The sequence below is a fragment of the Acomys minous genome (assembly GCF_964271855.1).
Source record: "Acomys minous genome assembly, chromosome: 7".
NCBI classification, from domain to species: Eukaryota; Metazoa; Chordata; class Mammalia; order Rodentia; family Muridae; genus Acomys; species Acomys minous.
In genome coordinates this window covers 107,868,479-107,890,774 of record NC_140488.1, presented here as the reverse complement: position 1 = coordinate 107,890,774, position 22,296 = coordinate 107,868,479, and the positions used below count along the sequence as shown (strand labels likewise).

The 22,296-nt window shown below is 49.5% G+C and overlaps 2 protein-coding genes across 9 annotated transcripts; both read right to left on the bottom strand.

The window, feature by feature from the left end:
- Window positions 1–627: 627 nt before the first annotated feature.
- PRAF2 (PRA1 domain family member 2) lies at window positions 628–3,195 on the bottom strand. The gene is made up of 3 exons (XM_084789310.1): window positions 2,945–3,195; window positions 1,837–2,054; window positions 628–1,434 (listed from the first exon to the last, which is right to left on the bottom strand). The coding sequence occupies exons 1-3, from the start codon at window positions 3,121–3,123 to the stop codon at window positions 1,295–1,297; spliced, it is 537 nt and encodes a 178-aa protein (XP_084645436.1). The 5' UTR covers window positions 3,124–3,195; the 3' UTR covers window positions 628–1,294.
- A 331-nt stretch (window positions 3,196–3,526) lies between these two features.
- Window positions 3,527–10,121, bottom strand: WDR45 (WD repeat domain 45). 8 transcript variants are annotated; one of them, XM_084789304.1, is made up of 11 exons: window positions 9,908–10,121; window positions 8,038–8,109; window positions 7,861–7,935; window positions 7,668–7,772; window positions 5,708–5,816; window positions 5,493–5,587; window positions 4,970–5,049; window positions 4,643–4,851; window positions 4,458–4,559; window positions 4,235–4,380; window positions 3,527–3,981 (listed from the first exon to the last, which is right to left on the bottom strand). In XM_084789304.1, exons 2-11 carry the CDS (start codon window positions 8,090–8,092, stop codon window positions 3,872–3,874), a joined length of 1,086 nt encoding a protein of 361 aa, XP_084645430.1. In that variant the 5' UTR covers window positions 8,093–8,109; window positions 9,908–10,121; the 3' UTR covers window positions 3,527–3,871. The 8 variants fall into 8 exon arrangements, with proteins under 8 accessions (XP_084645430.1, XP_084645435.1, XP_084645431.1 ...); XM_084789309.1 differs by having other exon boundaries at window positions 5,708–5,813; window positions 9,908–10,063; XM_084789305.1 differs by having other exon boundaries at window positions 9,863–9,926.
- Window positions 10,122–22,296: the final 12,175 nt, after the last annotated feature.

Here is a 22,296-nt window from a genome sequence, read left to right as displayed (position 1 = left end):
CCCAGCCAGAAACAATATTTTTACGGGAAAAAGAAACACTGGAAATAGCTTATAACAGTGTCATGTGTTTTGTTTCCTTGAAATAGATTATATGGAGCCAGGGCATAGTCCTCTTGCCTCAGCCTTCCCAGAGCTGGGATCACAGGTGTCTCCGTGTCCGGTTGCCATGTTTTGACTGTACTGGCTGCGGGACATGGGGCAGCTTCTTTGCCTCCCTGGACTTACATTCCTGGTCTACTTGTGTTTTTGTTGATTTGGTTTTTTGAGACAGGGTTTCTTTATGTGTAGCCTTGGCTGTCCTAGACTCATGTTATAGACCAGGCTGGCCTCGTACTCCCAAAAGATCCACCTGCCTCTGCCTCCACTTGTGCTGGGATTAAAGGCGTGCGCCACCACTGCCTGGCTACAAGTCCACTTGTAACAAGAGAATATCCAAAATGACAGTACACATAGCTGCCTCCCTAGGTTTTAACGCTAATTCAGAGGTAGCAGCTTTGAAGAACACAGTAGTCACTACTGCAGCACACAGGCCTAAACTCACTCAGGTAGGATCCAGCAGAACTGAAGACAGCCATTGGGTTGTTCACTGAAAAGAACAAAGACTTCACAGAGGAAGGCCAAACAAGCTTGAGATTCAAAGTATTTATTGTGACAGCAGCACTAATATATGAGCCCCTGTTCCCAGTGGGGACTATCCCTAGGCAGCCCCACACCTTGGTCCTGGATACTGAGAACACTGGGAGAAGGAAGAAAACCTCAAACAAAACAAAACAAAACAAAACAGAGTTGGAAAGAGGCTGTTGGGAATGCTGAGGGGTAGGGTCATCTGGGTTCAAGGGTCCAGTGGGGTCAAGGCTGAGGACACTTGGGAACAGTTAGGCTCAAGATTTGGCCATGTCTTAACCTGGGTTCCAAGCTGGGTGGGGTTGGAAAAAAAAATCCTTAGTCTAGAGCTCAAGATCTGAGTATGGCCTGCCTCAAGCCTTCCCTTTGAAGTAAGGGAGTATGGGAATATCTCCAGGTCTAGTTTGGAGATGGGCTGTAGACGGTCTGGCTTTAAAACTCCAGTTTCAAGGCTGGATGTAGGTGACTGAGTCTCAAATTCAGGACTGAGGAAGACTTTGGTCTCTAGGAAATAGGGACTAGGGGCTAAGAAATGACTGGAGTGAGCAGACCCAGGTGGTTTCTTGCACAGAGGGCTCTAGGCTCCGATTTTAATGGCTGGGAAAAGGCTCGGTCTTAGGTATGGGGTCGGGGTGGGGTCCTCTAGATCCAGGGTGTAGATGCCGGGTTCCTAGGATCCAGCTTCCTGTTCTTGTCCCAGTGCCTCGAGAAGCAGTCCCATTGGCGTCCTCTTTAGACCAATGCTCTCGATCTTGTTCTCAATCTTGTTTTTAAGGTTTCTCAGGCGCAGGGAAGCGTGCAGCAGGATCACTGTAGGCAATACCAAGAGTGGGTCAGGGGGGGCCTTAGCTTGCAGCCCACAATGGGGAATTCCCCCAGAAGCAGGCTACTGGAGTCCTCAAAGCCATCTATGGGGGGATGTGGCCAGGAAAGACATCCCAGTGAATTGACACTCGGACACTTTAAGGCACTTAACACTGGAAGACCTAATAATAATAATAATAATAATAATAATAATAATAATAATAATAATAAAGAGGGATGCTCCCAGAAGAGAGGGAGCAACACCAAGGAGGACACATTTAATGGAGGCATGCCTGTCCTCCAGGGTGTCTAGCCCCCTCTTAACCCAGGAACTAGTGCAGGCCAGGCCTACTGTTCCAGCATGAGATGGCCATTTCCCCAGCTGTAGCAGGGAGAAGAGAGACTCACAAAGCACCGGCAAGGTGATGCAGAGCAGGAAGGTGAAAGCGCCGCCCACGGCCCAGAGAATGAGGAGGCTAAAGGCAAGCACCGCAGCCAGGCAGGCAGCAGGGTGGCTGCGACGGCAGCGGCGCACAGCTGCACGGGTTTCAGCAGCCCACACCAGGATCCCGAGGACCACCACCACTACCAGTGCACTCAGGAGGGTGTGCAGTGGACGCATGTACCTGCAGGAACAAGAGCACTCAGCCTCACCCAATCCTGGACCCCAAGAGTTTTGTTTCCAGAATCAGCATCCCAGCACAGTCTCACCAGTCCTGTCTCCAACAAGTCCATCCTCCAAGGATTCTTTTGAACTCTCAATTCCTTGGCACTACAGTCCTATTAGATCCTCATATCATCTGCTAGAGGTCCTGGGCTCCCAACACTTCTCTGGTCTTTGACTACAGACGTGCATGCAGGATTTCTTTCTAGTATTCCGTTATCTGCTCCCACCTTCCTCTACTTGACCTTAACCCTTGCAGATCCCTCTTCCGGGCCTTCAGTCACTACATATTTCTCTTCACGGACATAGACATCTTTCAGATGTCGTTTCCCTCAAAAGGCCCCTCCACTCACTACCTTGCTTTTCATGTATAGCCACCGTCCCACAATTCTAGATTGTCTGTCCTTGGCCTTAAGCTTCCAACAGTAGGTCTTTCCTCTGGACCCAATATGAGCAGGTCCTCTACAAGCTCCCCCTGTCTTAAACCCTCCAAAGCTCCCTTAATCTGCCCCATCACTGACCCTCTTAGGTACTCTCGCATCCCCATATTAGGCCTTCCTTAAATCCGGGTCCACCTCCTAGGCCACATTCCTCTTCAGCGCCCCCACCCCCACCCTGTTGTCTTACCCAGGTTTTCCCTCCAGACCCACCCCCATCCACCCTCCTTACAACAAAGATCTGCCTCTTCCAACCCTTCCGTCCATGTCCCTCCGATCTCCCTATTCTGCCGAATTCACACTTCCCAATCTAGCATTTCCCCCTTAGGTTCCGCTCTTCTCATCCTCAAAGACCCCCCAATTCTACCCTGTGTCCCGCTTGTATCTTCAGCCAATCGCTACCTCCCTCCCTCACCCGGCCAGAGCGAGGCTGATACAGAAGCAGAGAAGGTAATTGGTTTGGTAGTAGAGGAGATTGTTGATGACGCGGTGACACCATCGCTGTGGATCCCCTGGATCAGGAGCCGCCAGGCGCGCAGACCCCAAGACAAAGTCGTCTAGGGTGCGCAGCGGTGGCAGCCGCACCTCCGACATCCTGCCGCTTGATGGACCAGCCCGAAGTGCGACGAGACTACATCACCCAGTTATCCCTAGCAGTACCGCAAGGCACGTTGGGAAACAGAGTCTAGGTAAGCTATAGCTAACAATGCCGGCATACTGCGCAGCCGCAACATGCACGTGACCAGAAACCACGCAGCATGGTAGCGTAGCAGAGGCTGCCGGGAAACCCAGCCGCCTCGCCACGCGGCGAGTAGCTCATAGCTCGAACTTCTCTTCACCCCTGGGCGGGGCACTTTGCAGGCTGTGTGTTGACTCAATGCTGAACAGACTAAAAAAGAATAGGAAGTCGAATCCCAAACTAGATTCCACTTCCTGTCAAGATCCTAGCCTAGAAGGTCGCTGCTGCTCCTGAAAAAGTATTCCCCACCAATTGAGGTCAGGTCATAAATGCCATTTAAAGGCCTTTTATTCATATACATGACAGAGATTTTCTCCTGGTAACCACTTTTTTTTTTTAATCCCCAGGTTGGATTAAGACAATCCCTTTGGGCCTCTGAATGTTTTCCAGACTAGGTGGCCCAGGGACTCTGTCCTTGGCCTTCTAGCACACAGTCACCAAAAAAGTGCGTGGAGGAGGTGAACAGTTTCTATTTAGACACAGCTGTGCTTGAAGGGAGAGCGAGAGGCCTCATTTAATGCTTGCTGGCTGGGTCCAAGGCCCTCCAGACTCAGTTTGGCCATCGGCTGCTACTGCAGGTTCCTAGTACAGCTGCCAGGGCTCTTAAAAGTCATCATCGTCACAGATGTCAAGGTACACGTCAAAGGCCTCTCTGTTGCAGTTTCCGTCAGGAGTGAAGACGTATTTGTGGAAGGTCCCATCTACGCAGATGGCTGAGGATTGAGGTGTTGCGAGAGAGGTTAGGCGATGCCCCAGCCACTTAATTCCAGTCCTCTCAGGGGTCCCACTGCGTCTACCTCCAGGCCCTTGCCCCGCCCCCGTGCCATACCCCCTTCCTAATTATGAGGTGGAGCCACACACTTCTGTTTCCTCCAGCTTCTGATGAGCCGTAAGTTCCTTTTAGGTGCCACCCTGCAGCCCTTTATCCACTTTAGTACCACAAACCAAGGCGCCGCTGTCACTCACCAATTACAGAATTGACATTCTTGGAAGTATTTCGGCCAAAGGCGCAGATGCACGCTGACTCCGCGGGCACGGTGAAGCTGGCCAGGCTCCACTGGGAGTCCACGTACTGCCCGATCATAGGTCCCACTTTGCCCACACGAGCCAGCCTGCAGGCAGCATGGGGTAAGCCCAGGCGTGGCACATGGCCAGGGGGACAGGGACAAGAGAGGATGAGGATACTCACGCAGAGCGGCGGTTAAGCCGGGTGTCTTTAAGAGCAAAGATATGCACAGTGCCCTTATCGCTGGAGGCGCAGAGGAAGGAGGAGTCGTGACTAAAGTTAATGCTGCAAGACAGAGCAATAATAAGGCCCAACAGGATGACTTGGGCTGTAAGGTCACCAGCCCACCACACACATCCTGCGCTCACCAGTACAGGGTAGCAGGGTCAGTGCCTCTTCGAAGCTCCACCAGTTTTTCCTTGGACTGGGTGTCAAAGAGACGAATAAGGGTACCTTTCTGGGAGGCTGAGGCCACTACAGTGCCTGGCTGGTTCAGGGACACACAGGCCACGTCACTCTGATGTGCATTGATGGTGAACGGAGCTGAGGAAGTACCAGGCTTTGTGCTTGCCAGATCCTGGAGTAGGAGGGAACAGTTTGGGTTTTGGGGGGTGATACGGAGGAGAGAGAGGGAACACCAGCTCAGACAGAGACAGCTCGCCCACCTCTCCACCCTTGCCCGGCGGTTGGCTCACCACAAGTTGTAGACTTCCACACTTGTGCCCAGGAAACACAAGCAGTTGCTTCTCCAGGCTTGGGCAGAGGTCACACAGCCCTAAGTTGTGAGGATAAAGCAGGGATGGGCAGGTGAAGAGGAGGCCAGGGCAAGTCTCAGAATGGACAGAGCCGGATGGCGGAGGGCCAGGCTTTAACCCTCTGTGCCATTTGCCCCACAGCAACCTCCTGGGCAGGGGCAGGCTTTGCATTAAAGCTGCACTCTCCATGGTTTGAACAGAGCCTACGTTGCCAGGAGATCCTTGGAGGCCCGGGGCTCACTGCTACCCCTCCCCATGGTCTCAGTGAGTGCTTTCTGCTGTCATGTGGGGCAGGAGGGGAGGGGAGGGGTAAGGAGCTAACTGTGGGCCTGACAGGGTTGCGTCTCTTGCGTAGAGCCCCTCCCCCAACACCCCTGAGTATGTGTCCCTTCTTTCACCTCCTCCTCTTTGCCTCTTCCACAAGCCTCACATCCTTACACCTTACACATGTAGGCCCTCTCACCCTTGGGGTTGTCCCGAGTGTCAAACTCAAACAGCTTTCGGGGATTGTCAGGGAAGGAGTACACGTAGATCCGGTTCCTCAGCACAATCACAATCCTGCAGACAGCACACAGAGCACAAGGCCGTGAGATGGCAACTGCCAGGACAGGGGGGTAACCTTACTGTGACAAACTCCTGCCCCCCACCCCCCCACCCCCCAGTCTTCATCAAGCTCACTTGTCATGGCGCATGCGCACAGCCAGCACTGGCTTGGTGAAGGTGAATTCCAGCACCAGTTTGTCCTTGGAGTCCTTGCCTTCTCGAGCATCGTCCCAGATCAGCACTGCTAAGGCAGAGGGGGTGGGTTGGCAAGGGCGTGGCTTAGGATGAGGCGACTGGGTAACACAAGGCCCCTCCCTACTCCACATGGGACCTCAACCTTCGCCTTTCACTAAATAGTCAACGTGAGCCTCACACAACATAAGCACTTATGAACAAGGGGAAGCAGGCTATCTGAATGAGACCTGATAGGCTGTGGTCATGGTGGGGGGACGGGGTCCCCTTCTGTCAGAGGTCTAGGAGAGGGGAATAGGGCAGAAGAGGGAACGAGGATGGGAATGGGGAGATACAAGAGAGGAGTTAAGGATGCAATTAAAAAAAAAACCACACGGGTGGTGGTGTCACACACCCTGTCTGAAAAAAACAAGCAAAAGAAAAAAAAAAGAAAGAAAGAAAGAAAAAAAGAAAACACATTCAGAATCATTATGCTCATTTGGAGATAAGGAAATCAAGGCTCAAATGAGCTGAATGTGATCAAAGATCTTATAGACAAGGAATAGTTAAGGACTCTCATTCTCTCCCTCTCCCCCGCCCCCTCCCTTTTGGTTTTTCCAGTCAGGGTTTCTCTGTGTAGCCTGAGTTCCGCCCTGAGTGCTGGGATTCAAGGCGTGCGCCACCACGCCCGGCTCAGATAAGGGTTTTCATACCCAGGCCCACAACTTCCCGTCTGTAATACTTCAGTCTTCAGTTCATACCCTCAGGAGATCTCTGGGATGATTTCTAGGTTTCTGTGACTAACCTATGACAACTCTTGCCATGTCGTGGTGGGATCAACAAGAAAAAACACCTGAAAACAAGATGGTACTTGAGAGTCAAGCTGAGAGGGTGTAGGAAGAGAAGAGAAGGCTCTAAGATTTGAATACCTTTTTTTTTTTTTTTTTTGGTATATCCTTGGCTGTCCTGGAACAAGCTTGTTTTCTGTCTGGCTTTCAACTCACAAAGATCCACCACGCCTGGCTCTTGAATACCTATTAATTGTGTGACCTAGGATAAGTCAATTAACTGAGCCTCAGTTTCCAATAAAAATGAAGGTAGGGAGGCTGGAGATATATAGGGCTCAGATATAGAATACTTGCTAAGCCCTGGGGTCACCCTTAGCATAACAAAAAAGGAAAGACAGGCTAATGGCATTTCCTACCACACAGAATTAGCTGGGTGTGGTAGTGCACGCCTTTAACCCCAGCACTCGGGAGGCAAAGGCAGGCAGATCTCTGTGAGTTGAGGCCAGCCTGGCCTACAAAATCCAGGACAGCCAAGGCTACACAAGACTGTGTCTCAAATTAATGTGTTTGCGTGTAAAGGGCTTAGAACAGCTATTAGGTTCCCAGTAAGGGCCCCATTGTTAGAACATGGCAAAAGAAGAGATGGGCAGTAAGTGTTTTTACAGTGCTGGGGATGGAAGCCAGGTTCCTGTGCGTACCAGGCAACTGTTCTGCCCCTGCGCTACCCCTCCAGGCCCAGCAAATGTTCCCTTTCTTCAATAAAAAGGAAAGACTAAAGCCAGGTGTGGTGGCACACATCTGTAATCCCAGCACGCTGTGAGTTTGAGACCAGCCTGGTCTACAAAGTGAGTCCAGGCAAAGTTACACAGGAAAACCCTGTCTTGAAAAACTAACCCTCCCCCTAAAAACAAAAAACAACAAAACAAAACAAAAACACACTAAATAGTGAGACTCTACCTCAATAAATTATAACAGACCAAACTTTTCAAGCTGTAAGTTAAGATCCATGACTTACAAACTGTGCCTCACCGTGGGACTCTGAGGTGCTGACAACTTCATCTGTCAGTGCCTCAGGGTGCACGTGGGAAGGGAGGAATTTGGGAAATCTGGGTCAAGTACAGGATGAAAGCACTTACCTGAGATCTCTGAGAACTTGGGGCTGCTGCCACCGCCCACCAGGGCCAGCAGGTTGGATCGGTGCAGCATCTCTACCAGGCCCACGCTGCCTACCTGCTCGTGGTCTGGACAAGGACCAGAGTGTAAGTAGAGGCAGATGCCAATGCCCACATCAGCCCTTCTGCCCGCTGCCCCCCCACTACAGCCACTCACCCAGATGCCCCTTCTCCATCAGTGGCTCCACATTATAGATCCGAACACCCGTCTCCATGGCACAGCAAAAGCAACCTAGGGACGGAAGACATCAGTCTGACTCAGAAACCTGCAGCTCATAGCCCGGTCTGACTCTTCTTTTCCCTCTTTCCCATAAAGATACAATCATGAGCTTACTTTGGTCTTGGTTGAAACGTAGGCTGGTCACACCTCGAAGTGGTTGCTGGGTCATGGTCCAAGGCTGCCTCCCTAGGCCCAAAAAAGACAGCATTGTGGAAGAGTCCTGGAGTGTCCTCTCTGAAGTCCTACACCTTCTGACCCCCAGACAATTTCTTCTTCCTCACCACTCTGTCATTCTGTTTTGAGATAGGATCTTTTTTTGGGCGGGGTTGGTTTTTCAAGACAGGGTCTCTCTGTATTAGCCCTGGCTGTCCTAGACTCGCTTTGTAGACCAGGATGGCCTCAAACTCAAGGTGATCCAGCTGCCTCTGCCTCCCAAGTGCTGGGATTAAAGGCGTGCGCCACCACGCCCGGCTTGAGATAGGATCTTGCTATGTATCCCTGGCTGTCCTGGAACTCCCTAGAAGCATAGGCTGGCCTTGAGTTCCCAGCAATCCTCTAGCCTCTACCTCCTGAGTGATGGGATTATAGGTGTGTGCCATAACGCCTGCCTTCCTCCCCATTTTGATACTTTTCCTTGCCAGACTGCAAAAACCAAAAACAAGTGGAGGCTACTTCAGAGTATCTGTTCAAACCAAGACCACTGGCCTATAATGACATGGAGTCACCACTGCCACAAACAGCAACCATTCCGAAACCTGTCAGAAAGTCATGGGGTGGGGCATATCCTGTGATCCCTCCTCACTCCCAGCCCATTCTTGACTCTAATGTGTCACATGACCTCAAACTTCGTTTTACTAGCATTTCATCGTCACGCCTACACACAACTCCACTGTCCGTAAATAGGGGCACAAGGGCTAAGGCACTTGCATCTCTGTGAGTCCCCTCCTCATGCTTTTCTAACTCTTCCCCCTCCCCAAGACAGGGTTTCTCTGTGTAGCCCTGGCTGTCCTGGACTCACTTTGTAGACGAGGCTGGCCTCGAACTCACAGAGATCTGCCTGCCTCTGTCTCCCAAGGGCTGGGATTAAAGGGGTGTGCCGCCACGTCCGGCTGCTTTTCTGCCTCCAGGACCTCTCGTTTATACCTTCCCAAGAAACACACTTTCTCCAAACTCTTCTCTCATATTGCTAACTCTGATCACTAAGGCAAGCCTGGGAAGTCCCTCCACTCCCTCTACTTAAGTCCTGAAAACGCCCTGCCATTCCTTTGACATTCGAAATTCTTCACACTTGAGGCATTCCATTCTCAGTACTCTCTTCCCATGACTCCTGAGCTGACCCAATACCACTCAGGAGCCCCCTCTCCCTACAAACTGTTCCTTTCGTTGCCACATCATCTCCTGAAGCTCCTGCCCCAGGGCACAGCTCCCCTCTAAAGACCTGCTCTCAGGACACACCACCCAACACCCGCTTAGGAACACCCCAATCTACCAATGTAGCTGCTGTCTTCCTGCTCTAGAACCTTCAGCCTCTTCCTAAACCCCACCCTCCAAGACCTCTGTCTAGGCGCACCTCTTACCCATCCCCTAAGATCTCAAATCTACATCCTCTGGCATAAGATCTGGGTCTTGCTTCTATATGAGCCATACTTTGAATAGCACTAGCTTCCAAGACCCCTTTTGAGATCTCCGATCCAGATGCCCACAGTAACCAAGAACACTTGCTGAAATGCCTCACCCTCTCCCAAAAGTCAAGTTCCTTTCCATGACAGCACCCAGCCACCCATCACCTGTCAAGACCTCTAGTAGAAACACCCACCGCATGACCCTGACCAACCCTTGGATCGTGATCCAGGTGCACGCCGCCTTTGCAGACTTGATCTTCACCCCTCCCCGACCCCTTCCCTAGCCTTTGGTGCCGCTGGCGGCACGAATTTCTGACCTCCGGGCTTTGGTGCCCGGTTCGGCTGTTTACATCAGGTCTTACTTCCGGAGGAGGAAGCCTGTGACCGGAAGTGACTCGTCCTGGGCAGAAAACCTCGCCACGGTTTTCTTCGCCCAGTTCGGGGACCTGTGGAGCATCCCGAGCAATAGTAGAGTCCTCCAAGGGAAGTTCCGGAAGGAGAATGAGGGCCGATTGAGGGACTGGAGGCACAAGAGACAGCCTAAAGGCAGGACTATCTGATGGAACCCGGAAGAGAGGACCTGCCCCTCCCTAAACGGAAGCAGGCCAAGTGTTGAGCTCGTTACTCCGCCGAGAGATAGAGGGGTGAACCTCCCAGGCTAACGAGTTAGTCCTCTGAGTTGGGCTAGAGTGGCTGTCAGATGTTTGTTTACTTTGTGGCTCTGGGCCGGGCGTGGTGGCGCACACCTTTAATCCCAGCACTTGGGAGGCAGAGGCGGATGGCTATCTGAGTTCAGAGGCCAGCCTGGTCTATAACACGAGTCCAGTACAGCCAAGAGCCAAGGCTACATAGAGAAACCCTGTCTCGAAAAACAAAAACCAAATACCTTGTGGTTCTGGAAGTTCCTAGCAGGAGGATAAAAGAGCTTGAAAATTGAGTTCTCTTTGGGCGCGGGAAGATGCAGTGGGATTTTAGTGTGTGTGAGTGTCTCCTAAATGCTGAGATTAAAGGCGTGCACGGCCACCCCCGGCTGGGATTTTACTTTCTTTTCCCCACCCCATCCCTAGCTCTGTTTATTTACAAAATGATAAATACGTTTTACGGTAAAACATGAGTCCTCCGGGCATTTTTGCGCACACCTGTAGTCCTAATACTTGGCTAGCAAGAGGAATAGGAGTTCAGGGTTATCTTGTGCTACATGAGAGCCTGCCTTTTTAAAAATGGCACAAGTGGAGAAAGCTTATCATAGAAACACAAAAGGCCCCAAATTACACTCTGGGAACATTAGAGTTTTGAGGTAAGTATATATGCATGTACAGTTGTGAAAAACAATAAATGATTTGGGCCTGATTGCTGAGACAGGATCCAAGATCGGAGAATTTGCGCCACCCTCGGTTAAAAAAAATCCATAAAAGGAAAAAGAACAGAGGCCATCTTGCATTTACCATAACCAGTTAAGGCTCTGGTTTTGTTTGCTTTTTTTTTTAATATTTAATTTTAATTTATGTGCATTAGTGTGAGGGTATCAGATCTTTTGGAACATGAGTTATAGACAGTTGTGAGCTGAGCTGTCATGTGGGTGCTGGGAATTGAACCCAGGTCCTTTGGAAGAGTAGACTGTGCTCTTAACCACTGAGCCATCTCCTCAGTCCCTTGTTTGCTTTTTTAGTGCTTTATTTTATTTTATTTTTTGTTTTTATTTTATGTGCATTGATGTTTTGCCCACATGTATGTCTGTGTGAAGGTGTCAGGTGCCCTGGAACTGAGATTACAGACAGCTGTGAGTGGGTGCCATGTGGGTGCTGGGAATTGAGCCCTCTAGGAAGAGTAACTAGTGTTCTTAACTGCTGAGCTATCTCTCCAGGCCTGAAATTCTGTTTTTTATTTTTCCCTTAATCAACTGCAATGTGTTATCCTTCACTGTTTTTTGTGTTGTTGTTGTTCATTTTTAGCACAGGCTAGAGCCAAACTCTATGTATCACAGAATTGGGACTTGCTGGCAGGTGGGCATCCATGTAAGAACTAACCAGATCTGACCTGCTTAGCTACCAAGATCAAACCAGGTTGAGCAGTTCAGGGAGGCAGGACCATAGATTGTCACTACTTCTTTTTTTGCGGGGGGGGGGGGGTTCGAGACAGGGTCTCTCTGTGTAGCCATGGCTGTCCCGGACTCGCTTTGTAGACCAGGCTGGCCTGGAACTCACAGCGATCCACCTGCCCCTGCCTCCTGAGTGCTGGGATTAAAGGTGTGTGCCACCACGCCCAGCCTGTCACTACTTCTTACTGTTTTGTTTTTTTTGAGATAGGGTTTCTCTGTGTAGTAGCCCTGGCTGTCCTGGAACTCACTTTATAGACCAGGCTGGCCTGGAAATCAGAGACCCACCTGCCTCTGCCTTCCCCCCAAATCAGAGTTGGGAGGAAGGAAATGTCTCCATGATGGCTGGGCCAGTGATACGTTCATGCTGGGTCACTGCTTGTTGCCTCTCTTCAGCCTTGCATCCACAGGCAAGCTGCTGAATCCTTCTGAGCCCTGGCTGCCTAATCTATCAAATGCATGTCAAACAACAGTCCAACACTCTCTTTCTTTTATTTCTTCTATCTTGAACAGTGTGTGTGTGTGTGTGTGTGTGTGTGTGTGTGTGTGTGTGTGTACCTGTATATGTATATGTGTGGGGACCTGAGGTTGACATTAGGAACTATTCTAAGTCACTCCTGTATTGTGTTCATTGAAGTGAAAGATACCAGGCCAAATTTAATGCTTTATTAATGAAAGGAGAAGTATTGGCTCTGGACCCTAAATAATACTATATAAATAATAATAATAAATAAAGGAGATTTATTTACCCCAGATGGGCAAAGGCCAGGAATAAAAGGCAGCCAGATAGAGGAGGAGGGAGAAGGGGAAGGGAGAAGGGGAGGGGAAGGAGGGGTATTTGCCCTGGAGGGACAAAGGACCACCTGTGGATAGAGGAGACACATGTCGCCCAGATTCAAATGTTGGTTTATAAAGGTACAAGGGGAAACCCTTTGTTAGGACAAGGGGACTTTTTGGTTGTTGTTGTTTTTGAGACAGGGTTTCTCTGTGTAATCCTAGCTGTCCCGGACTCGCTTTGTAGACCAGGCTGGCCTCGAACTCACAGCGATCCACCTTCCTCTGCCTCCCAAATGCTGGGATTAAAGGCGTGTGCCACCATACCCAGTTTGACAAGGGACTTTTGATGGCTGGATTTTAACGCCTTGTTTTTGTTTTTCTAGACAAGGTTTCCTTTTGTTGTTGTTGTTTGTTTGTTTTGTATTTGGTTTCTCTGTGTAGCCTTGGCTGTCCTAGACTTGCTTTGTAGACCAGGCTGGCCTCGAACTCACAGTGTTCTGCCTGCCTCTGCCTCCTGAGTGCTGGGATTAAAGGCGTCCGCCACCACCGCCTGGCTCAATTTTGACATTTTTGACAGTTTCGTTTATATGATGAATGTTAGTTGCTCAATCCCTTCCTCATGTCCCTCTCTCTCTTGCTGGAACCCCTTTCCTCAACAAGTCCCCCTTCTACTTCCAGGTCTTCTTTGTGTGTGTGTGTGTGTGTGTGTATGTGTGTGTGTGTGTGTGTGTATGTGTGTGTGTGTGTGTGCATAGACTCTACCGATCTAGACTTTCTTACCTGAATAGGGGTGAGAGACGACTTGCCAAGGGCAACTTATCAGTGTCTATATCACTGGAGCAAACCACATCCCTCCTCCCCAACCAGTTAATTGCCGGAAAGGAGGCCTAGTGCCCCTTCTCCTGCTCATGAGGAGATGCTGAGGAGCTCACCTGTGCCAGTCCTATGCAGATGAGCACAGCTTCAGTTATGAGCGCACAGGCAATGTCCTGCGCAGGAGACATCTTTCAGACAGGTCTCCCCATTCTCTGACTCTCACGCTCTTCCTGCCTCTTCTTCCTTGATGCTTCCTGAGTCTTGGAGGAGGTGATACCGCAGTCCCGTTTTGGGCCAAGCACGCCACCATCACTTCTCCACCAGCTGTGGGGTCTGCATACGAAGCTGCTTGGAGGGAAGCTGGGAATGGCAGTGACCTCAGCTGGCTGAACTGTGGGCAAGCTTAGTTCTCCTTTGAGGCCTTAAACTCCTGATCCTCATGCTGCCGAAACAGGAGGAAAAATAAGAAGGCTTGGGAAAGAAAAAAAGCCCTTTTAGGGGCTGGAGAGATACTTGGTGGTTAAGACACTTGCTGCTAGCCGGGCAGTGGTGGTGCACACCTTTAATCCCAGCACTCGGGGAGGCAGAGGCAGGTGGATCCCTGTGAGTTCAAGGCCAATCTGGTCTACAAAGTGAGTCCAGGACAGCCAAGGCTACACAGAGAGACCCTGTCTTGAAAAAACAAAAACAAACAAACAAAGAAACACAAAGGGCTGGAGAGATGGCTCAGAGTTAAGAGTGCTGCCTGCTCTTCCAAAGGTCCTGAGTTCAATTCCCAGCAACCACATGGTGGCTCACAACCATCTATAATGAGATCTGGTGCCCTTTCATATACAATAAATAAATAAAATAAAAACCACAAAAAAGTCTTTTTTTAAAAATTGGTTTTTCGAGACAGGGTTTCTCTGTGTAGCCTTGGCTGTCCTGGACTCACTTTGTAGACCAGGCTGGCCTCGAACTCACATGGATCCGCCTGCCTCTGCCTCCTGAGCGCTGGGATTAAAGGTGTGCGCCACCACCGCCCGGCTTCACACACAAAAGTCTTAAACACAACTTCAGGCTGAGAGATGGCTCAGCAGTTAAGACTGCTTGTTTTAGCTGGCCGTGGTGGCACATGCCTTTAATCCCAGCACTTGGGATTAAAAACTAAAGGGGCAAAAAAAGGGGGGGGGGGCTGGTGATATAAACAGTAGTAGAGATTTTGTGTTAGCACGGGACAGGAACTAACTTCAATATCCAGTCATATAAAACAGTGAAACCAAAACAAATTTTGTTTTAGGTATTGACATATTTTTTCAGATTTATTTTATGCTTATGCATGAATGTCTGCATGTATATACGTGCACCGTATGCATGCCTAGTGCCTTCAGAGCTAAGAAGGGGTCAGATCCCCTTGAACTGGGGTTACAGATGGTTGTGAGCCACTATGTGGATGCTGGGAAGAGAACTCATCCTCTGAAAGAGCAACAAATACTCACCCCAACCATGTTTTGAGACAGAGGTTCACTGTGTTATCTTAGCTGTCCAGGAATGGCTTTGTAGACGAGGCTGGCCTTGAACTCACAGCGATCCACTTGCCTCTCCCTCCCAGTGGAATTAGTTTGTATCTATCTAGCTGTCAAGTTATTATTTATTTACTTCACATCCCAATTGCAGCTCTCCTTCCCTCCTCCCAGTCCCTCCCTCTCACCTCATCTCCCCTCCCCTTCTCCTCAGAAAAGGGGAGGCCTACCACGGATCAGTTTTACCACCATGCTTATACTTAGTTTATGTGTATGGGTGTTTCGTTGGCACGTATGTGTGTGCACCATGTGCATGCACTGCTAGAGTAAAGAGGGTGAGGGTGCCACTTTGTCGGCTTAGTGAGTTCCAGGCCAGCCAAGCATACATAATAAAACCTTGTTTCAAACGACCACCACCAGCAACAAAAATCTGTTAAATAATTAAGCTGATGGAAAGGCACCTGGAGCTGGTGCAGCCCATTCTCTACGAATTCATGGCTTCCTGTGCAGAGTGAAAGAGGTCTGACACAACCAGGCATGGTGGCGCACGCCTTTAATCCCAGCACTCAGGAGGCAGAGGCAGGTGGATCTCTTTATGAGTGAGGCCAGCCTGGTCTACGAAGCAAGTCCAGGACAGCCAAGGCTACACAGAGAAACCCTGTCTTGAAAAAAAAAACCAACCAAACAAAAACGAGGGCGGACGCCAGAAAGCGTTTGCTTAAACTGAAGTGTCATATCTTCTCCTTGAATGAATGTTTTAAGGCTAAAAAAAAAAAAACAAACCAAAAAAACCGTGGCTCAGTCAGAGAGGCAGAGGCAGGCAGATCTCTGAGTTCGAAGCCAAGCCTGGTCTACAAAGCAGTCCAGGACGGCCAAGGCTACACAGAGTTTTTGTCTCAAAAAACCAAAGGGGGAGTAAAAAAAAAAAAAACCCTAGGTATGTTGTCCTATGCCTTTAATTTCAGCACTCCAGGAACAAGGGAGGGTGGATCTCTGAGAATTTCAGTTCAACCTGGATAATTAAGGAGTAACCAGCCAGAGATAAATGATTTTTTTTTTTTTGGTTTTTAGTTGTTTTCTTTTCCTCTTGGAGACATGGTTTCTCTGTGTAGCCTTGGCTGTCCTGGACTTGCTTTGTAGACCAGGCTGGCCTCGAACTCACAAAGATTCTCTTGCCTCTGCCTCCAGGAGCCTGAGATTAATGGTGTGTGTCACTGTGCCCCACTTAAAAATATATTTTTAAAAGATTTATTTATAATGTATACAGTGCTCTGCCTGCATGTTCACCTGCGCACCAGGAGAGGGCACCAGATCTCATTATAGATGGTTGTGAGCCACCATGTGGTTGCTGGGAATTGAACTCAGGATCTCTGGAAGAGCAGTCAGTGCTCTTAACCTCCGAGCCATCTTTCCAGTAGCCCCCCCCTTTTTAAAAATATTCAAAAAATATTTTAAAGAGTTAAAAACAATCTAATGGCCTCCTGTTTCTCCTGGCCCCTACCCAGGAGGTACAGGAGGCTTTTACTGACCATTTGTTTACTTATCTATAATTTACAATTATTAATATTGAGAAATTGTGGAAGGGGAGTGCTTTCAGATCATGTCAACTATCCCGTCCCAGCTTCCTAAGTATTACAATCACAGGTTTAAGGACCTGACCCAACACATCTTCTGATAGTACTCTACAGAAACCATAAAGCAGTGGGTCTCAACCTGTGGGTCGCAACGCTTTGGCAGCAATCTCCAACCCCCGCCCCAGACAGGGTTTCTCTGTGTAGACCTGGCCGTCCTGGAGCTCACTCTGTAGACCAGGCTGGCCTCGAACTCACAGGGATCCACCTGCCTCTGCCTCTGCCTCCTGAATGCTGGGATTAAAGGCGTGCGCCACCACATCCAGCAGCAAAAGTCTTATCACCAAAATACTTACATTATGATTCACAACAGCAAATTTACAGGTATGAAGTAGCAATGAAATGATTTTATGGTTTGGGGTTCACCGTATGTGTAGTAAAGGGCCCCAGCATTAGCAAGGTTGAGAACCACTGCACATGTGGAATGCCCTAGAATAGCCTAAGGTTGCACCTCCTCCTAAGCCTTCTGTCGTGAAGTACGCCCACTGGGCCCCCGCTAAGAACCTAACTGTCAGAATTGGGCCTTTATCCCCTCAGAACCCTGTCTTTGCTAACCCCAGTAAATGGGCTGACTTTTTAAAAAATAAGCGGCACATCAATTTACCAGAACTCTTGGCCTCCCCTCCTGCCAGCAGAGGGCGCCCATCCACTAGAGTCTGGAGCTCCCGGAGTTTAAGCCTATGCAGGCTCTAGGTCCCCAGCCAGGGAGAATGCTCCAGATTCCACATTTCGAAGACCTAGAGATGTTCCTCAAGATGGCAGGAGTGGCCACGCATGATGTCTCATGCTTATAATTCCAGCACAGGAAACAGAGAGACATTTAGCCAGGCATGGCTACACATGGAAGCTGGGCATGATGGCTCAAGCTACAAACCCAGCATTTAGGAGATGGAGTCAGAAAGGATCGACAGTTCCAGGCCAGTCTCAGTTATATAGCAAGGGCAAGGCAAGCTGGACTTCATTGAGACCCTGTTGAAAAAAAAAAGGGGGGGGGGGGTTGTTGGGCTGGAGAAATGGCTTAGCAGTTCCCGAGCATTGGTTCCTCTATCAGAGGGCTCTGGTTTCAGTCCCAGCACCAAGGAATCTTCCAATTGCCTATAACGTTGGTTCCAGGGCATCCAGTGACCTAGTTTCTCAGCGAGTTCGAGGACAGCCAGGGCTAAAACGGAGAAACCCTGTCTCGAAAAGCCTAAATAAATAATTTTTAAACAAAAGAAGAAAAAAGCGAGTCGGGCCCAGGAAATTGGACCCGGTCCTTCGGAAGAACAATCAGTGCTCTTAAGTGCTGAGCCATCTCTCTAGCCCTTATTGTTATTATTTTTGGTATTCCTTTTCTTCTGGAGGAAGGCAGGGCCAAGACAGGGTCTTACTATGCCGTTCTGGATGACCTAAAATTCACTATATAGACCAGGATATCCTGAAACTCACAGAGATCTGCCTGCCTCTGTTTTCCGAGTGCTGGGATTAAAGGCGTGGACCACTATGACCGGCTTCGATTTTTTGTTTTTTTGTTTTTCAAAACAAAGTTTCTCTGTGCAACAGACCTGGCTGTATTCGAATCCGCCTGCCTCTGCTTCCTGAGTGCTGAGATTAAAGGAGTGCGCCATCGCCCCCCCCCCCCGGCCCTGGGTGGGCTATTACTTGTTATTTTTATGGAACATCTGAGTAACGTCCAGTACGCCCCAAATCCCCTTCCCACCCCCGTCGGGCCCCGCTGTAAGCCCAGCGCTCAGCAGGTCAGGCGGGAGGATCTCCCTGACTTTTAGGCCAATCAGGCCAGTGCAGTATGTTCGAAACCAGCCTGGACCCTGTCTCAAAAATAAGAACCAGGTCGCCACACTAAGTCTTCCCTCTCACGCAGCTTTGTGGTCTCGGGACCTGTCCACGGTAAGAATTTGTGCATCCATTCGCAAACCTGCGACGCCAGCACCGCCCACACCACCGCGCGGGACCCGAGGGGGGGCGGGCTGGGAGCGGCGCGGCGGCCCTGACGGAACCACGTGGTGTTGGGGGGGGGGATCGGGAGCGGAGCCGCCCCCCGGGCTCGCGCCACCATCTTGGGCGGTCCCACTTGCCCACGGCGGAGGGGTGAGGAAAACGGCGAAGCGGCTTCTGTCCCCAAACGGCCACCGTCCCCAGACCCCGTGCTGGCCCGCCCTAGAATACCAGCCTCTGGCGGATGGCAGGGTGGAGTCGCCGGAAGCCCCCTTCCCTCCCACCACGTCCGCCCGCTTCCCGACCCCTCTAATCCTCCCGTGTGGAACCGGCTCCCACGGCTGTCGCGCTCGCCATTGGCCGAGGAGCTGCGCCGGTGGCTCTGATTGGCCCCTGGCCGGGTCCCTTCCTTTCCGGGGCTGCCGGGCCCTGGGAACAACGTGGCTCCGCCTCCATCCTTGCGCCAGGCCCCGCTTCGAGGCATGCGCAGTGCGTGTAGCTAGTGACTGGGCGGGTTGCCAAAGCCAGGCTTTAGGGACTTTGGGTCGTGGGTTCAAATACCTCCCCGGTCTGTAAAATTTGGTCTTGGATAAAAGGTCAGCAGAGGGTATTTGTTTACTGTCTGAGATTAGTAGATCGGACATCAGGCTATGGGGCTCACTGTAACCATTTTTTGAGGTAACACATTCAAAGTTATCAATGCAGCCGGGCAGTGGTGGCGCACGCCTTTAATCTCAGCACTGGGGAGGCAGAGGCAGGTGTATCACTGTGAGTTCGAGGCCAGCCTGATCTACAATGTGAGTCCAGGACAGCCAAGGCTACACAGAGAAACCCTGTATCGAAAAACAAACAACAAGCCGGGCATGGTGGCACATGCCTTTAATCCCAGCACTCGGGAGGCAGAGGCAGGTGGATCTCTGTGAGTTTGAGGCCAGCCTGGTCTACAAAATCGAGTCCAGGACAACCAAGGCTACACAGAGAGACCCTGCCTCGAAAAACCTTTTTTTAAAAAAGGAAAAGAAAAACAAGAGCCGGGCGTGGTGGCGCACGCCTTTAATCCCAGCACTCGGGAGGCAGAGGCAGGCGGATCGCTGTGAGTTCAAGGCCAGCCTGGTCTACAAAGTGAGTCCAGGACAGCCAAGGCTACACAGAGAGACCCTGTCTCGAAAAACCAAAAAAAAGAAAAAAAGAAAAAAAAAGAAAAAAGAAAAAAAAAAAAACAAAAAACAAAAACAAACAACAAAAAGTTATCAATGCTATTGTGTGTGTAGTGGAATACACCTTTACTCCCAGCAATTAGGGAGGCAGAGGCAGGCTGATATTTTTAGTTCAGGGTCATCTTGGTCTATAGTTCCAAGCCAAACAGGTGCACGGTGTTAGAAACAAACAATAAATAATCTCAGCCTTACCCAAAGGGAACATTCAAATGTAAAGTAGCTAGGCAAGGTATTTTTTTTTTAAAAAGCTTTATTTTATGTATATGAGTGCTCTGCTTGAGAAGAGAGCCCCAGATCTCATTATAGATAGCTGTGAGCCACCATGTGGTTGTAAGAAATTGAACTCAGGGCCTTTGGAAGAGCAGCCAGGTCTCTTAACCTCAGAACCACCTCTCCAGCCCTAGGCAATGTAATTCTTTGGAGGAGAGGCTGTAAAGGAGTTCTAGAACACAAACCTGGAACAACATAACTACTCCGTATACTTAATAAATATTTTTTTAAAAAAGAAGGGAAAACGACAGATCAATTTATTTGATGAACACAGATGCAAAAATTCCAAGGCAGCATGGTGGAAGCCAGCCACAGGGCCCATGTTACCATCCAGGGCTATTCAGGCACCCAGTCTGTGCTGCAGCCTGAAACCATGTTGATGTCTGTGGGCCATACTGATTTTAGTGGCTTGCATTGCCATCGGAGGTCCATGGTGATGTCTGGCACATGCTGCTGCAAAGGGCTGTCTGGACCCATGGTCCTACTGCAGCCAGGGTCTGTGTTGATGTCCATGGCCCACGTTACCACTGAAGGCCATGGGGATGTGTTCTGGGCTGCCACCTTAAGGTAAGCTGACATCTGAGGGCCATACTGGCCTGAGTGGCTTGTGCTGCCACCCAAAGCCATGTTGTCTGAGGTCTGGGCTGCATCCAAGGGCCTTACCTTGGTCCTATTGCAGCCTCGGGCCATGTTCATTGTCTGTTCTGTCATTAGAAATCTTGTGGGGGGGCCATGATCTGTGCTCCCACTGATTATGAAGAACATCGAGGCTACTTTTGCTGTGATACTGATTACTACAGACACATAGTTGAGAGGGACATAGAAGGCTTCTGTGACAGTCCCTAATCCTTCCCCTACCCCTTCCAAAGCAATAGACTAGACAAGATCCCACCAAAGTCTTTTTTTTTTTCAAGACAAGACAGGGTTTCTCTGTGTAGCCTTGGCTGTCCTGGACTCACTTTGTAGACCAGGTTGGCCTCAAACTCACAGTGATCCGCCTGCCTCTGCCTCCTGAGTGCTGGAATTAAAGGCGTGCGCCACCATCGCCCGGCTCCAAAGTAAGTCTTTTGCCTGCACGTACACTTGCAGCTCAGAAGAGGGCATCAGATCACATTATAGATGTTTGCGAACCACCATGTGGTTGCTGGGAATTGAACTCAGGACCTCTGGAGGAGCAGTCAGTGCCCTTAACCTCTGAGCCACATCTGAGCCATCTCTCCAGCCTCCTCCAAAGTAAGTCTTAAATGACCCTTTAAAAAAAATGTATGATTGGGCCGGGCGTGGTGGCGCACGCCTTTAATCCCAGCACTCGGGAGGCAGAGGCAGGTGGATCGCTGTGAGTTCGAGGCCAGCCTGGTCTACAGAGTAAGTTCCTGGACAGCCAGGGCTAAAACAGAGAAGCCCTGTCTTAGGGGGAAAAAAAAGATTAAGATGCTGAAGTCAGCTCTCCACAATTGATGGCGTCTGGCCGAGGGGCAGGCCACCCCTCCCCCATGCTCCAGTGAGTATACAGATAACACAAAATTGGCTTAGGTATTTTTGGTCTATATTTATTTATTTACTTATTTATTTATTATTACTTTTTTATGGGGTCACAAGGTTGGGGGCCAGCCATGGAAGGTAGGAGATATGAGTGTAATCAGGTGAATGAAGTTATATTCCCAGAGAACCAATAAAAATGTTATGTTAAAAAAATTCCTAACAAAACGCTTATAAACTGAATTCAGGAACACATTCAGAAGAATACACATTACAACCAAGTGGGCTTCATTCATCCCAGAAAGGCAAAGTTGTTTCAACATACATAAACCAGTAAATGGAATACATCATATAAACAAACTTGAGGTCAGAAACCACATTAATTATTTCAGTTGATGCTGAAAACCCATTTGACAAAGTTCAACATAGTTTTATAATAAAAGCTCTGGAAACTGTAGGAATAGATGGAAAAGACATCAAAATGGTAAAGGCTATATACAAGAAACCTATAGCCAACATTATAAACAGGACACAGTGAGCATTTCCTCTAAAATCAGGAATGAGGTAGGGAAGAATCCCCACTCTCCCTTATTTTACTTGATACAGTGTCGAAGTCTTAGCTATATCAATTAAACCAGAGAGAGACATAAAGGGATGGTAGGAAGGGGAAAAGCCACATCATCCTTATTTCTGTTTTTGAGACAAGTTCTTACTAGGTAGCCCTGGCTGTCCTGGAACCTGTGATGTAGACCAGGCTGGCTCCACACTCATAGAGATCTGTCTGCCTGCTTCTGCCTTCTGAATACTAGGATCAAAGGTGCGTGCATTGTACATTTCCTGGTTTGTTTTTTTTTAAGTTTTTGAAGAAAGGGTCTTTCAGTGAAGCTCAGACTATCCTGGGACTCATGGAAATCTTCCTGTTTCAGCATCTCAAGTACCAGCTTACAGATACGGGCCACCACACTCGGTGACTCGTGTCTTTTTATGTCTGTTCATTTTGGCTCAGTTTGCCTTTGTTCAACAGAGACA

Bases quoted from the DNA above. Each gene is read 5' to 3' on its own strand.
- PRAF2 (XM_084789310.1), bottom strand. From the start codon at position 3,123: ATGTCGGAGGTGCGGCTGCCACCGCTGCGCACCCTAGACGACTTTGTC. The intron at 2,055-2,944 runs GTGAGGGAGGGA...TTGTTCCTGCAG, and splicing joins ATCAGCCTCGCTCTGGCCGG to GTACATGCGTCCACTGCACA. The intron at 1,435-1,836 runs GTGAGTCTCTCT...TATTGCCTACAG, and splicing joins CATCACCTTGCCGGTGCTTT to TGATCCTGCTGCACGCTTCC.
- WDR45 (XM_084789304.1), bottom strand. From the start codon at position 8,092: ATGACCCAGCAACCACTTCGAGGTGTGACCAGCCTACGTTTCAACCAA. The intron at 5,817-7,667 runs GTAAGTGCTTTC...CCTCTGCCTTAG, and splicing joins CAAGTTCTCAGAGATCTCAG to CAGTGCTGATCTGGGACGAT. The intron at 3,982-4,234 runs GTGAGTGACAGC...CTCAATCCTCAG, and splicing joins GAATGTCAATTCTGTAATTG to CCATCTGCGTAGATGGGACC.